This window comes from Schistocerca cancellata, chromosome 12, assembly GCF_023864275.1.
Source record: "Schistocerca cancellata isolate TAMUIC-IGC-003103 chromosome 12, iqSchCanc2.1, whole genome shotgun sequence".
In the NCBI taxonomy this organism is placed as follows: domain Eukaryota; kingdom Metazoa; phylum Arthropoda; class Insecta; order Orthoptera; family Acrididae; genus Schistocerca; species Schistocerca cancellata.
The window spans coordinates 157,216,771-157,234,115 of record NC_064637.1 but is presented as its reverse complement, the minus strand read 5'-3'; the positions used below and the strand labels follow the sequence as shown (position 1 = coordinate 157,234,115).

Here is a 17,345-nt window from a genome sequence, read left to right as displayed (position 1 = left end):
CATAGAAATGTTGGAACACGTGAGGCAATACTGACCTTACGACTTATCTTGGAAGAAAGATTAAGAAAAGGCAAACCTACGTTTCTAGCATTTGTAGACTTAGAGAAAGCTTTTGACAATGTTGACTGGAATACTCTCTTTCAAATTCTGAAGGTGGCAGGGGTAAAATACAGGGAGCGAAAGGCTATTTACAATTTGTACAGAAACCAGATGGCAGTTATAAGAGTCGAGGGACATGAAAGGGAAGCAGTGGTTGGGAAAGGAGTGAGACAGGGTTGTAGCCTCTCCCCGATGTTATTCAATCTGTATATTGAACAAGCAGTAAAGGAAACAAATGAAAAATTCGGAGTAGGTATTAAAATTCATGGAGAAGAAGTAAAAACTTTGAGGTTCGCCGATGACATTGTAATTCTGTCAGAGACAGCAAAGGACTTGGAAGAGCAGTTGAACGGAATGGACAGTGTCTTGAAAGGAGGATATAAGATGAACATCAACGAAAGCAAAACGAGGGTAATGGAATGTAGTCAAATAAAGTCGGGTGATGCTGAGGGAATTAGATTAGGAAATGAGACACTTAAAGTAGTAAAGGAGTTTTGCTATTTAGGGAGTAAAATAACCGATGATGGTCGAAGTAGAGAGGATATAAAATGTAGACTGGCAATAGCAAGGAAAGCGTTTCTCAAGAAGAGAAATTTGTTAACATCGAATATAGATTTAGGTGTCAGGAAGTCGTTTCTGAAAGTATTTGTATGGAGTGTAGCCATGTATGGAAGTGAGACATGGACGATAACTAGTTTGGACAAGAAGAGAAGCTTTTGAAATGTGGTGCTACAGAAGAATGCTGAAGATAAGGTGGGTAGATCACGTAACTAATGAGGAGGTATTGAATAGGATTGGGGAGAAGAGAAGTTTGTGGCACAACTTGACTAGAAGAAGGGATCGGTTGGTAGGACATGTTCTGAGGCATCGAGGGATCTCAAATTTAGCATTGGAGGGCTGCGTGGAGGGTAAAAATCGTAGAGGGAGACCAAGAGATCAATACACTAAGCAGATTCAGAAGGATGTAGGTTGCAGAGGTACTGGGAGATGAAGAAGCTTGCACAGGATAGAGTAGCATGGAGAGCTGCATCAAACCAGTCTCAGGACTGAAGACCACAACAACAACAACAACAATGTTAAATGATGACATCAGCAACACACTGTGTACCATCAGATCACATGGAATAAATAAATAAAGCAAACATATTACATTTTTTAAAATCACATTTTGGAATTTTTTATTTTCCCTCAGAAATATGTTGTTGGTGTTTTGATTCATGGAGTGTGTTCTCTAAATGGATGTCACTTGGTTGTAAAAATTTCACTGGACTGTGTGTAATAGTTCCAAAGTTATTAAGACCTAAAATTTGGTCTGAAGATAGATTGCCAGATGCGGCTTGCAATTTCCGGGTCACGCCACCTTCTTTCACAAGTCATAATTCTGGAACTAACTGCCTAAGACTTTGTACACGAGTGATCCACACATGGTAGAATTAGTGTACTGAATTTCAGTCAAATCTGAGACTATGAGCTGGAGCCCCTGGTTGAACTGACATGGAATGACCCTATTAGTACCCGACTTTTACAGGCGCACACATTATATAGAACAGCTTTCAGTGACGTGAACACAAGCTCTGAGTGTTCAAATTCTTACACACAAAATTACTGTAACCACAGTTTTGTCAGCTACATAGCAGAAATCAAGAATACAGATTCTTCAAATACTGTGGAGAGACTGGTAAATTTCTTTTAGCAACAAGCAGCATTAATGAAACACATCTGATCAGGCAAATGCTATTTTCATGCCCATCTAAGAAAAATATCACAACAAATAAGGCCAACATGATTGTTGCATTTTCATTACTACTTCACACATGAATACTGAGCTATTTAAAAAAAATGATTTCAAACATTTACTGCTTCCAAACTACAAAAGACAGCAACACAATTCCAACATTCCTGAAAAAAGAGAAGTTGAAATTTTTATGCATTCAATGTGAGCATAATGTGTTACATGACATAGCAGAATGGTGGCTCATTTCCAACCACATATGAAGCAGCTTGTCTTAGAGAAATTTTTTAGGCACATCTGACTTTACCTGAATGAGACCATTCTATGATGCTGGACTGTAAGAGGAGGAGAAGCACAAAATGATCATCGGTGGCTCAGGTCTCCAGACCTCACACCTCGTGACCTATCTGCCGGGTTACATAAAAGACCACATTTTTATCCCCCCATGCCTGACACACTTTAAAGTCTGAGACATTGCATTGCTGAAGCTGTAAATTCAATAATGAGAGACCAGCTGCTTTGTGTGTGGCAGGAAATGAGCCACCGTTTTGATATTTATCGTGAAACGTGGCGTTCACATTGAATGCATAAAAATTTGAACTCTTCTCTTTTCAGGAATGTTGGAATTGTGTTTCTATCTTTTGTAAATTGGAAGCAATAAGTGTTTGAAATCTGTTCCCTCTTTTTGAACAGCCCTGTAATACACTTTTCTAACCGAACACTTTCTCATCAACAATCATACCTACATTGAGTGCTACTTCAGATCTGACATACGTCTTGCAACTTTACTTTCTTCATCTCATTAAAATCCAGGAAGGAAGGTCACAGTTCACCATCCCTTGAACAATGAGGTCATCAGATACAGTGCACAAACTACAATTGGGAAAGGAGAGGGAAGAAAACAACTTGAAAGATCAGTCGAAAGAATGGACAGGGTGTTGAAAATCAGGTTATACAGTGAACAACAACAAGAGTAAAAGAATGCTAATGATATGTAGCTGAATTAAATCAGGTGATGCCGAAGGAATCTGATTAGAAAATGAGACACTAACACTAGTATATCAGCTTTGTTATTTGGAAACCAAAATAACTGCTAATAGCTGAAGTAGAGAGGATACAAAGTGCAGACTGATGATACAAGAAAATCTTTATCAAAATTCATTTATATCTGAATATAATAGAGGGAAACATTCCACGTGGGAAAAATATATTTAAAAAGAAAGATGATGAGACTTACCCAACAAAAGCGCTGGCAGGTCGATAGACACACAAATAAACACAAACATACACACAAAACTCTAGCTTTCGCAACCAACGGTTGCCTCGTCAGGAAAGAGGGAAGGAGAAGGAAAGACAAAAGGATATGGGTTTTAAGGGAGAGGGTAAGGAGTCATTCCAATCCCGGGAGCGGAAAGACTTACCTTAGGGGGAAAAAAGGACAGGTATACACTCGCACACACACACATATCCATCCGCATATACACAGACACAAGCAGACATTTGTAAAGGCAAAGAGTTTGAGCAGAGATGTCAGTCGGGACGGAAGTATAGAGGCAAAGATGATGTTGAAAGACAGGTGAGGTATGAGCGGCGGCAGATTGAAATTAGGAATTAGCGGAGATTGAGGCCTGGCGGATAGCGAGAAGAGAGGATATGCTGAAGGGCAAGTTCCCATCTCCGGAGTTCTGACAGGTTGGTGTTAGTGGGAAGTATCCAGATAACCCGGACGGTGTAACACTGTGCCAAGATGTGCTGGCCGTGCAACAAGGCATGTTTAGCCACAGGGTGATCCTCATTACCAACAAACACTGTCTGCCTGTGTCCATTCATGCGAATGGACAGTTTGTTGCTGGTCATTCCCACATAGAACGCTTCACAGTGTAGGCAGGTCAGTTGGTAAATCACGTGGGTGCTTTCACACGTGGCTCTGCCTTTGATCGTGTACACCTTCCGGGTTACAGGACTGGAATAGGTGGTGGTGGGAGGGTGCATGGGACAGGTTTTACACCGGGGGCGGTTACAGGGGTAGGAGCCAGAGGGTAGGGAAGGTGGTTTGGGGATTTCATAGGGATGAACTAAGAGGTTACGAAGGTTAGGTGGACGGCGGAAAGACACTCTTGGTGGAGTGGGGAGGATTTCATGAAGGATGGATCTCATTTCAGGGCAGGATTTGAGGAAGTCGTATCCCTGCTGGAGAGCCACATTCAGAATCTGATCCAGTCCCGGAAAGTATCCTGTCACAAGTGGGGCACTTTTGGGGTTCTTCTGTGGAAGGTTCCGGGTTTGAGGAGATGAGGAAGTGGCTCTGGTTATTTGCTTCTGTACCAGGTCGGGAGGGTAGTTACGGGATGCAAAAGCTGTTTTCAGGTTGTTGGTGTAATGGTTCAAGGATTCCGGACTGGAGCAGATTCGTTTGCCACGAAGACCTAGGCTGTAGGGAAGGGACCGTTTGATGTGGAATGGGTGGCAGCTGTCATAATGGAGGTACTGTTGCTTGTTGGTGGGTTTGATGTGGACGGACGTGTGAAGCTGGCCATTGGACAGGTGGAGGTCAACGTCAAGGAAAGTGGCATGGGATTTAGAGTAGGACCAGGTGAATCTGATGGAACCAAAGGAATTGAGGTTGGAGAGGAAATTCTGGAGTTCTTCTTCACTGTGAGTCCAGATCATGAAAATGTCATCAATAAATCTGTACCAAACTTTGGGTTGGCAGGCCTGGGTAACCAAGAAGGCTTCCTCTAAGCGACCCATGAATAGGTTGGCGTACGAGGGGGCCATCCTGGTACCCATGGCTGTTCCCTTTAATTGTTGGTATGTCTGGCCTTCAAAAGTGAAGAAGTTGTGGGTCAGGATGAAGCTGGCTAAGGTAATGAGGAAAGAGGTTTTAGGCACCCCAATTCAGTAGTTAACCTCTCCTCCAAACCTCTTTCCCAATCCGAAACCTCTGTCCTATCCAAAGGCCTCACCTTCAGCCCCACTCCCAGATTTAACCAAACAGCCCTTGTCAAAGATTTACTGTCGTACAGCCGTACTCTCTGCTGGAAATATCACTTTGCCACGAAGAAAAATGATCCTAATCCTACTCCCAATAATCCAACTCCCCAAGATACTATCCAAATTGAACCATGCCTGGAACAGTTCCGTCCTCCGTCACAGCGGGACCCACCTCCTCTTCCTCAAAATCACCCTCTCCTAACCTTCCAGGAATTTCTGACTTCCAGCCTTGCCTCTCAATCCTTCTTAAAAAACCTTAATCCTACTCCCAACATCACCACTGCTGAAGCCCAGGCTATCCGTGATCTGAAGGCCGACCAATCCATCGTCATTCTTCCGGCGGACAAGGGTTCCACGACTGTGGTACTTGATCGTCGGGAGTATGTGGCTGAGGGACTGCGTCAGCTTTCAGACAACACTACTTACAAAGTTTGCCATGGTAATCCCATTCCTGATGTCCAGGCGGAGCTTCAAGGAATCCTCAGAACCTTAGGCCCCCTACAAAACCTTTCACCTGACTCCATCAACCTCCTGACCCCACCAACACCCCGCACCCCCACCTTCTACCTTCTTCCCAAAATTCACAAACCCAATCATCCCGGCCGTCCCATTGTAGCTGGTTACCAAGCCCCCACAGAACGCATCTCCGCCTACGTAGATCAACACCTTCAACCCATTACTTGCAGTCTCCCATCCTTCATCAAAGACACCAACCACTTTCTCGAGCGCCTGGAATCCCTACCCAGTCTGTTACCCCCGGAAACCATCCTTGTAACCATTGATGCCACTTCCTTATACACAAATATTCCGCATGTCCAGGGCCTCGCTGCGATGGAGCACTTCCTTTCACGCCGATCACCTGCCGCCCTACCTAAAACCTCTTTCCTCATTACCTTAGCCAGCTTCATCCTGACCCACAACTTCTTCACTTTTGAAGGCCAGACATACCAACAATTAAAGGGAACAGCCATGGGTACCAGGATGGCCCCCTCGTACGCCAACCTATTCATGGGTCGCTTAGAGGAAGCCTTCTTGGTTACCCAGGCCTGCCAACCCAAAGTTTGGTACAGATTTATTGATGACATTTTCATGATCTGGACTCACAGTGAAGAAGAACTCCAGAATTTCCTCTCCAACCTCAATTCCTTTGGTTCCATCAGATTCACCTGGTCCTACTCTAAATCCCATGCCACTTTCCTTGACGTTGACCTCCACCTGTCCAATGGCCAGCTTCACACGTCCGTCCACATCAAACCCACCAACAAGCAACAGTACCTCCATTATGACAGCTGCCACCCATTCCACATCAAACGGTCCCTTCCCTACAGCCTAGGTCTTCGTGGCAAACGAATCTGCTCCAGTCCGGAATCCTTGAACCATTACACCAACAACCTGAAAACAGCTTTTGCATCCCGTAACTACCCTCCCGACCTGGTACAGAAGCAAATAACCAGAGCCACTTCCTCATCTCCTCAAACCCGGAACCTTCCACAGAAGAACCCCAAAAGTGCCCCACTTGTGACAGGATACTTTCCGGGACTGGACCAGATTCTGAATGTGGCTCTCCAGCAGGGATACGACTTCCTCAAATCCTGCCCTGAAATGAGATCCATCCTTCATGAAATCCTCCCCACTCCACCAAGAGTGTCTTTCCGCCGTCCACCTAACCTTCGTAACCTCTTAGTTCATCCCTATGAAATCCCCAAACCACCTTCCCTACCCTCTGGCTCCTACCCCTGTAACCGCCCCCGGTGTAAAACCTGTCCCATGCACCCTCCCACCACCACCTATTCCAGTCCTGTAACCCGGAAGGTGTACACGATCAAAGGCAGAGCCACGTGTGAAAGCACCCACGTGATTTACCAACTGACCTGCCTACACTGTGAAGCGTTCTATGTGGGAATGACCAGCAACAAACTGTCCATTCGCATGAATGGACACAGGCAGACAGTGTTTGTTGGTAATGAGGATCACCCTGTGGCTAAACATGCCTTGTTGCACGGCCAGCACATCTTGGCACAGTGTTACACCGTCCGGGTTATCTGGATACTTCCCACTAACACCAACCTGTCAGAACTCCGGAGATGGGAACTTGCCCTTCAGCATATCCTCTCTTCTCGCTATCCGCCAGGCCTCAATCTCCGCTAATTCCTAATTTCAATCTGCCGCCGCTCATACCTCACCTGTCTTTCAACATCATCTTTGCCTCTATACTTCCGTCCCGACTGACATCTCTGCTCAAACTCTTTGCCTTTACAAATGTCTGCTTGTGTCTGTGTATATGCGGATGGATATGTGTGTGTGTGCGAGTGTATACCTGTCCTTTTTTCCCCCTAAGGTAAGTCTTTCCGCTCCCGGGATTGGAATGACTCCTTACCCTCTCCCTTAAAACCCATATCCTTTTGTCTTTCCTTCTCCTTCCCTCTTTCCTGACGAGGCAACCGTTGGTTGCGAAAGCTAGAGTTTTGTGTGTATGTTTGTGTTTATTTGTGTGTCTATCGACCTGCCAGCGCTTTTGTTGGGTAAGTCTCATCATCTTTCTTTTTAAATTCATTTATATCTGTTCACATAAAAGGCAATGTCCTGACTGACTTATCACCCAGAGTGCTGATTTTATACTGTAAGCATTATTTACGAGCAAATTTTTCAAAATTCCAGGGAATGAAATGCTTTTTGAAAATATGTCCCTATCAAGACAATTTTGAAAATAGGACTACGAAAATTGGTATTTGGTTTCTCGGTCAGAGTTATGAAATGTGTGTTTCAGCATGTCTGGAAATTTAACCCCTATGGAGATGAAATTCTGGAAGAATGCTTTCCTGAAAATAAATTATTATAGAACTACTAAGACATTTTTAAAGCCACCTATGAAAATTGGTATTTGACTTCTCGGTTACAAATAAAAAATGTATGTTTCAATGCTTTTGGAAATTCAACATCTAAGCAGATGAAATGACTATAAAAATATTTAATTACAAAAGGATTTTTAAAGCTAAATCTCGGCACACAGACTGTGTATCCGAACATCGAACGTTGAGTGTGCCGAGTTTCTGACATCGTAACATGGAACAGCATATTGAAGAATCCTTCCGAATGTGCAGAGCAACATCTAGCATTTCAGATATTCTGAACACACATCTGAAGATCAACCAATGAGATGGCAGAACGTCACCTATGTCACACGCACACCATCTCCTTTCAGTATGGAGTTGCAAGGCACCACACTGGCAATCAGTTGAAGCCCATACATATATACACCATTTTTTAGTACCAGCAAATTGAGAATCTCTCACAACCCATCATCAATTGTATGATTCGTCATAATGAAATGATGAGAAACATCATATTCGTGGTAAAAGAATTACTGTAACTTGCGTATTATGAGAGTACTGAATTTGAAGGCAACAGCACATTGAGGATCCATCAGAAATACATTGTTCTTGGTACAATTTGTTACAATTAAATTTCAGTTAGTAACATAGCTATGATTAAAGCTCTCAGGAGATGGTAACATGGTAAGACCAGCTGCCACAGAGATGCAGTCATTTTAGAGCAGTGAGTAGCATTACTGATTCATAACAAGGAGTGAGACGTAATGCGTGGTCCTGTCTCAGTACAACTAAATTTTTTTTTTTTTTTTTTCTTTTTAATGTTCGCATTTTTAATAGGCTCTGATACTTTATGTGTAGTTTATTATATGTATATACTATAATACTCACTGATGGAAAGAAGGGTTACAACCAGAGATGGGAACTTTAAGTGTGAGGCCTCACACTTAAAGTTCCCATCTCTGGTTGTAACCCTTCTTTCCATCAGTCCCTGTACCAGTTCCAAACTGTACTATAATACTCAATATTATGTAAATATATGTGTGCTGTTTTCAAGGCACGAGCTTGTTCGACTGGCTTAATCCACAGGACATCTCGCACTACTCATAATAACATATTTTACTCTTTTTTCTTTTAAATGTTCTAAAGATTCTGCTACTGAATAGGAACAGTGATTAAGGAAGACTGATCTTACGGTTTTACTACAAAGTGAGAACAATGAAATAATATTTATCTTATGTGGAATACTATTGTAAATTTCTATCACTCTATTTGTAATGGAACTTTTATAAGCCAATGTCCTTACATGCTACTTTCCTTTTTGTCGTAAAGCACATCCATGGATATTGAAGTTTTTATTTATGTATACTACAGATAGAGCTACATCACTTGCAAATGGGCAGTGGAGGAGATGTGCATTTTAATAGAGCTAACACAGATATTTTATGTGCACCCATTTCATTAACAGTCCGATTTACGAACTAGGAACATCCCACAACTGCCACTGGAGCATGCTGTGATCACGTATATCACGTTGCGCCAAGTGTACTGTGTGCACGTGTCACATTGTTTCTGAGCATTCGGCAACACGGTGAACTCGGCACACACAACATTGACAGAAAGCACAGTCCACGTACCGACAGCTTAAGGGGGTGAAATGAGGCCCAGCTGCTTCACTGACTCATCACTGCCAAACCCAAAATGATAAGGATAGAAACTTTAAATTTGGGGTGGTTGTGGATCTTATACTGTAAGCATCGATCAGTACAGAATTGCTTGAAATTCCATCTATAAGGGGGTAAAGCAGGGGATGGAAGGTTTTTTGAAAATATGTCACTATTAAGGTCATTTTTAAGCTAAAAATATGAAAACTGGTATTTGGTTTCTCAGTCAGAAATAAAAAAATACATGCTACAGAAATTTTTGGAGATTCAGCCACTAAGGACATGAAACACTGGATGACATTAACATTTGTTTTGAAAATAAATGGTTATTAAAATGCTACTAAAGCATTTTTAAAGCCACATATATGAAAACTGGTAGTTGACTTCTACAGAAATGTGTGTTAAGGGATAAAAGTTTTCATGGAAATGTCACCACAAGAAATAAAAAGGCAGGATTAACAAAGAACACTTACTATAGCTACCAGAATCGCATTTGCTTAATGTACTCTCAGAAAAGACTGTGTTTCTATGGCCTTCATTAGCATGAAAATGTAGATGTTCAAATTTGTGAACATAAAAATTTGATTTGAGAAAAACAAAAACAAAATCTGTGTCGGACTTACACTTCCCACACACCACTGTCATCACACACTATACTTCGACCTCCAATCTCCTGCGGGTGTAGACATCCGTTGTCATCGTTGTCCACTTTCCAGTCCTGCCAATCGTCAGGGTATTGATGTTGAGCTATCATCAACTCGTGAACCTACTAAAACAATCCAGGTTTACACTAATGTGATAACAATTTTTCTTTGTTGTGCTTTAAGCCAATAATATCAAAAGGGAAAATTCACTTAATAACTATATAAAATTATGAGACAGAACTGCTGTTAATCAGTCGTCTTCAGTGGGAAAAATTCTTAGTACTGTCAAAAATATAAGAACCTCGCCTAACTTTTGGAATTATTTGTTTCTTCCTTAGGGAGGAAAGAAGGATAGGTAGGTGGCAGCCAAACAGAAGGGCCAGTCACTCCGACCCTAGTGGGGGAAGGACACGCCTGTTGCCAAACGCCCGTGACATTCTCATGCTAGGCTACTTATCACAAATTGTACAGTAGTTCCCAAGAGCAGATACAGAGGTTTAGAGTTTCACAACTGACAGAAGCAATGTGGCAGCACTGAGTTCCTAATGGCAGGTGGTGTTAATACAGTTGCAATTTGTCAAAGGCTCAGCAGTTTATGGTAAAGGTTTTGCTGATGTTGGCACTAACTAACATATGTCAATTCAGAGAATGAGGAATCATGATGGAAGGTCACATTCCCCTCCTCCTCAAACAAAAGCTGTTCAGTAAATGTGTTTGTAATTTTACATGCGTCAATATTCAAATTTGACAGCTAACTTTCAGTGAATAAATTAGTATGAAAATTAAAGGAGAGAATAAATCCTCGCTGTCAGGCCCTGAAGACTGTGCTACAGTTGACTGAGCACCGTGTCATCCTCAGTCAGTCATCATCGAATACACGGGTTCAGCATCCGTCAACAAAATGGTTCAAATAGCTCTAAGCACTATGGGACTTAACACCTGAGGTCATCAGTCCACTAGACTTAGAATTACTTAAACCTAACTAACCTTAGGACATGCCTGAGGCAGGATTTGAACTTGCAACCGTAGCAGCAGTGCAGTTCTGGACTGAAGCATCTACAACCGCTCGACCACAGCGGCCGGCCCGTAGTCGACACTCCGACCTCAGAGCCACTAGCTCTCCATCGGGTAGCTCCTAAACTGTCATCACGAGGCTCAATCCAGTCCTCCCACCACAGAAAAAATCCCTGGCTGTATTCAGCATTGAACCTGAGTTCCCTGCACGATCAACTGTCACATTAACCACTCGGCTATGGAGGCAGACTAGCATGAAAACTAAAGTCTTGGAAACAGCTTTGTTTAACACAGGCTATTTTCCAGTTGCTTCCTTATGCTTATAGGCTTGCATCCCGACCAGCTTCAGAGAACATTCCAGTCACGAAAAGCATCCACTCAGAGACTGACCGTACATGCTGCCACCAACAAATCTGACAGTTCGAGAGGCCACAGGTAAACCAGCAAACTGCAGGAAGCCGAGTCAGGCAAGACAGGCAGAGAAAGACCCTCCACATAGCCATAGTCTGCAGGCCTGTGCTCACACTCTTACCGGTCAGTGAAATACTGATAATGGTGCAGATTTCACTTTTACATTACGGAAATTATGATGTTGTCAAAGTTTTGAGACCTACCCCACATTACACTTTTCACATCAATTCTGTGACAAATACTTTTCAAATACTCTGAACTGCAACTCTGGATCAAAGAGAATAATAATAATAATAATAATAATAATAATAATAATAATAATAATAATAATAATCAAAAAATTAAAACATTATATTTTATTGTAGCTAAACAATTTATTATTGCCACGTTGGTTCAAATGGCTCTGAGCACTATGGGACTTAACATCAGAGGTCATCAGTCCCCTAGAACTTAGAACTACTTAAACCTAACCAACCTAAGGATATCACACACACCCATGCTCGAGGAAGGATTCGAACCTGCGACTGTAGGCTGCACGGTTCCAGACTGCAGCGCTTAGAACCGCTCGGCTACCGGCCGGCCTACTGCCACATTAAAATATTTTATATATTTTATTGTTATTTTTATTAAAATCATAGGCATCAGTGGCATACCAAAAGTGTCAGATCGTAAGTTATATTTCTAGGCTGGGAGAGAGGGAGTATGAGGGATGAGGGGGTGAAGGGCAGCATCAAACTTGACTCCACAACCTGGAGAACCATACCTTAGATCTGTGCCTGCTGGGTTAACACAGGTTTGATGATTTCTTAAGTAACAGAACTCAGTATGTTGTCGTTGACACAAGGTGTTCATCAGAGACCCAGGTATCATCAGGAGTGCCCCAGCAAAGTGTGATAGGAACGCAGTTATTTTCTGTACATATATTACGAAGCAATACGAAATGGAACAAGTGTGTATGAATTTTACTGAGAGATTATTACAAAAATGTGGTTCATCTCTAAAGGAGAACATATACAGGGCACTAATGTGACCCATTTTTGAGTAATGTATGAGCATTTGGGGCCTGCACTACATCAAATTACAGGAAGACATCAAGGTAATTCAGGGGTGAGCTGCTAGATTTGTTACTCATAGGTTCAAACACAACACAAACGCTACAGAGAACCTTCATCAACTGAAATGGGAATCACTGTAGGGAAGGCAGTGTTCTTTTTGAGAAGCACTACAGAGAAAATTTAGAGAACCAGCATTCAAGGCTCGACTCAGAATGACTACTGCCACCAACGAAAATTTCACATAAGGACCATGAAGATAATATTAGAGAGATTCGGGCTCATACACATATAGTCAGTCATTTCTCTCTCACTTTATTTGCGAGTGGAACAGAAAAGGAAAAGACTAATAGTGGTACAGGGTACCTTCTGCCATGCACCCAGAGACTTGTGGTGTGTGAATGTCGATATAGTTGTAGATGTGAAGTTCAAAGGCCTGCAATAAGGGAACTGTACGACAAACTAAGTGTCTGACAACCTTAGCCAGCAAGTGATGATATTCATAAGAGGAAAACCAGCTAACTTATAATGGGAATTGGCACATTGTTCACAACGGAATCGCTAGCAGAATCAGAATTTCACAAGTCTTTGATTCACACTGTTGCTTCGCTTGACTATCAAAACATTTGTACTGGGCGGGTTCCACTGCTGATCCTCCATACTTAATATTGGGTGCCAGTTTCTATCAAAACATTCAGGGTTCAAAACCGTAAGAAAATCAGAAACACATACTAAGACACAACTAACTCTACAGCAAATTCCAAAATCTTCCATACACAATTTAGAAAGAAATGAGGCACTCTGCAGACACATAAGAAGAATAGAGGAAAGCAGACTAACAAAACAAATATTCCAACAAAAACAATCAATGCCTCAAAATACAATATGGATAGATAAAAATCTATTTGCGATGCGGCGGCAGGAGAAAACACACAGAAGATGTGGACATGCACAAGGTTTTGGAACCAGTGGCTCCTCGTCTTGGCAGAAGGGTTGAAGAGAAAGGGAGAGAAGGATGAATGAGAAGGACCAGTTTAGGAAATGGGAAAAATTTTGGCAAATTTGCCCAGAGCCTCGGGTGAGGGGAGACTTACTGGATGGTACAAGAAGGAAAGAATGATAGTCAGTGCTCAAATATTCCATGATTTAAGTGGATCAATGGACCTACAAAAAACTAATATTTCTGATGGAGATATCCAAGCCAGAAGATTTCAGGAGCAAACTGAAAACTCTGAGGATTTTCAAGTTAAAGAAAAAAGGAAAGTATAAAAAAAATAATCAGCAAGAAACAGATTGATTGACAGAGGGGTTATGGGACCAAACAGCTAGGTCATCAGCCCCACGATTCAAGAGAGAAAGATGGTCTGGTAAAAGTGGATGGATCCAGTCAGGGGAGTCAAATTATAAAATAATAAACATTAAACACACACATTAAAAGGCATAAAAGATGAGACCAAATCTAAAAACTAGAAGAAAGGGGCAGTCATGGGGTAACAGTCCAAGAAGACTAGAAAAGAGGTCCCAACCACAACCAACCTTCCACTGCTCCAAGACTAAAGAAGATCCTTATACCTGGAAATAAAAATCACTTTCACGGGTCAAGAAACAGAAGAAAGAGCAAAATGTACGAATCAAAAATATTGGAAGGAGAAGAAAAAAGAAGAGCCACCACTGGAATAAGAATTATATGAAACCGTTACATGTGGTTCATAGTTGAACAGCTCTGACAAAAACTGAAGAAAAACATACATGTATGTGGGTTAAAAATTTCAAACACTTAAATTATTACTGCAAAAATGGAAGAAAGAAACCGGACTTACTGACCACATAGCTGAAATTCAACATGGATCTTGACAGATTTAAGCATTCTCTTACATATCTTCTCAATCCATGGGGGCCAAAAATCTCCAGCAAGAAATCACTCTTGCTCTCACTCATGTTGTTCGACAGAGTGCATAGCAGGCCGGGCAGACCAAACAACTGAAACACAAACAATTAATGCTTCTTTTTTTCAGACATGGTACTTCTGTTGTAACCAATTGGTCTCTATGTTAAGAAAATATTCTTCCTACATAAACCCTCATGAATTTTACAAAAACCTATTACATACAGAGCAAACAGGATCAGTGGCAAATGTTTATAAGTTGCATAACTATTTTCTCTATCTGCAACTGAGCCACTGCGAGCATTTGATTTGACACCTGTACAATTGTTACTCTCGGGTATGTTACAAGCTGATTCATTCCAACAGCAACTCATGGATATTGTACTCAAAGGATGTTACATTTTTTCTGTCTTGTGAAGTGCAAATGGTCACGTATCTGAACATTTAAAGCAAGTTGTCTACCTCTGATCCACTTTGAAATCTTATCAAGATCTGACTGAACATTTGTGCAGCTTCATTCATGCAGTACTTCATTATAGACAACCGTGTCATCTGCAAAACGTCTGAGGTTAGTATTAATACTGTCTGTCAAGTAATTAACACACAACATGAATTAGAAGAGTCCCAGCACACTTCCCTGGTGAACACTGAACGGCATCCAACCACCCTCTACCATTAGTACTGTCAAATGCCAGATTTACATGTCAACCCTATGAAGATATGGGATACATCTATGAAAAAGAAACATAAGAAGAACAAGAGTGTACTTAATTTGTATCTCCCAAGTGGTGTTATATATGACTGCCCCCCCTCCCCCCCAACCCTCTCAATCACCCACTCCCTTAATTACGAATGTCAATTAGGAAGCCAAAGGCTACTACATTTTTATATTTTGTAAAGCACACAGCTTTATATTTTTCTATATTAAGACTTGGTTGTCAACTTTCGCATCACTGTGATATACTGTGATAATCTAACTGATGATGATGATGATGATGATGATTGCTGTGTGGCACACTCAACTGCACTGTTATCAGAGCCCACACAGAGTCCCAATCTGTACACAGTCCAATCTCACCACGTTCATGAATGATGATAAAATGATCAGGACAACACAACACACCCAGTTCTTTCACAGAGAGAATCCCCAACCCAGCCGCAAATCGAACTTAGGACCTTGTGATCCAGAGGCAGCAACGCTAGCCACTAGACCCTGAGCTGCAGACGAAAATCTAACTGGCTGCGTGAACTGGCCTTATAAAAAGTTACACAACCTGTATAATTCTGAGGCTTTTGGTACGTACCCTATGTGAACTTAGGTTTTTTGCTAAACATTAGACTGGTACTAAATCCACACTTATTCAAAGACCTAGTAACACTATGCCACCAGGTTGTGTCTAAGCATGGCACTTACTATATCATGTGCGAAAAATGCAAGCCGAGTTTTGCACAATCACTGTTTCTGGAACAAACACTGTCACCCATGTTAAAGGTTTGACATCAGAATGGCCTAAAATTATGCTATAAATGGAAAAATTTTCATTTGTGTGTCCATATTGTCTATAGTTGCTTTACAATTCTTGGAAGGGGGGGGGGGTATTTTTGTTCTGCCATCACAACTATGAAATGCATTTTTTTCACCAGACACACTTCACTTTGACATAGAGCATCATCAGTGGTCTGTTGTTGTTTGTTTGTTTGGGGGGGAAGAGACCTAACAGCGAGGTCATCGGTCTCATCGGATTAGGGAAGGATGTCGGCCGTGCCCTTTCAAAGGTACCATCCCGGCATTTGCCTGGAGCGATTTAGGGAAATCACGGAAAACCTAAATCAGGATGGCCGGATGCGGGATTGAACTGTCGTCCTCCCGAATGCGAGTCCAGTGTGCTAACCACTGCGCCACCTCGCTCGGTTAGTGGTCTGTTAATTAACTTAATTACATACCACTGATGATGTTTTATCTCAATAAAGCAAAACCTGTCTGGTGAAAAAAAATCACGCATTTTTGTAGCTGCAATGACAGAACAAAAATACCCTCAATGAATAGAAAAAAATAGGAAAACAATTTCTGAAAAGGATAGTAGCATACTCACCACATAGCAGCTGGAGAGAGAGAGAGAGAGAGAGAGAGAGAGAGAGAGAGAGAGAGAGAGTATTTTTTTCAACAAAGGCCTTGTTGGCTGAAAGCTCACTTTCCGACGGTCTTTTTGCTGTGCCAGCCACTATATGGTGAGTAGCAACTACCTGTTTCATAATAACACTACATTTTACACTATTTAAAACTTAATTTCCAGGTTACCTTGGTATTACTCTGTATGCAAGTGCATGAACAGGAGAGGTTTGTACACAATCTCCTTTGTAGACTAGTTGCAAATCTCCAGTAGTCTCCCTACGAATTTAAATCTGCCACCTCCTTTACCTACAACAGAGGCTATCTAACTGTTCCACTTCAGTACCTCCAAAAATTGACACTCTCAAGTAAGTATGTAAGTTGACTGATTGCATGATCTCTCTGCCTTCTGAGGGGACTTACATCTCAGAATCACAAACACAGAAACATTCACACTGTGCCTTGGACTGTTCAACTTCCAACATATGCTTGATGTTTTTACCAACCCTTGCCTGCATTTGGCATAAACCTCTTTTTTTTCTTAAAAAAAAAAAAATACCCTTCCTGGCAGATCAAAACTGTATGTGGGACCAAGACTAACTCGGGACCTTTGCCTTTTGCAGGAAAGTGCTTACCATCTGAGCTACCCAAGCACAACAGCTTTGATTCCGACAGTACCTCATCTCCTACCTTCCAAACTTCACACAAGCTCTCCTGCAGGTCTTGCAGAACTAGCACTCCCAGAAGAAAGCATAACCTTGTAACATTGTACACTGTTTAGCAGCCATATCCCATACAATAAGCCCAGTTATAGTACACACAGTCTTTCATAGTGCTTTTTGCTGCACGTTTCTTTTCATGATGTCTTTCAAGGACAAAGGAAGCACACTTCAGAGAAGGTAACTTCACAGA

At 41.8% G+C, this 17,345-nt stretch overlaps 1 protein-coding gene across 1 annotated transcript in view; it reads right to left on the bottom strand.

Annotated features, from left to right (window-relative positions):
* Positions 1–17,345, bottom strand: part of LOC126109853 (zinc phosphodiesterase ELAC protein 1-like) — a 55,207-nt gene that overhangs the window by 35,197 nt on the left and 2,665 nt on the right. Inside the window, exons 3-4 of the mRNA XM_049914918.1 lie at positions 14,263–14,418; positions 9,941–10,083 (exon numbers count right to left, since the gene is read on the bottom strand). Of these exons, the coding sequence (XP_049770875.1) occupies positions 9,941–10,083; positions 14,263–14,418 (299 nt within the window). The remainder of the gene's footprint in view (positions 1–9,940; positions 10,084–14,262; positions 14,419–17,345) is intronic.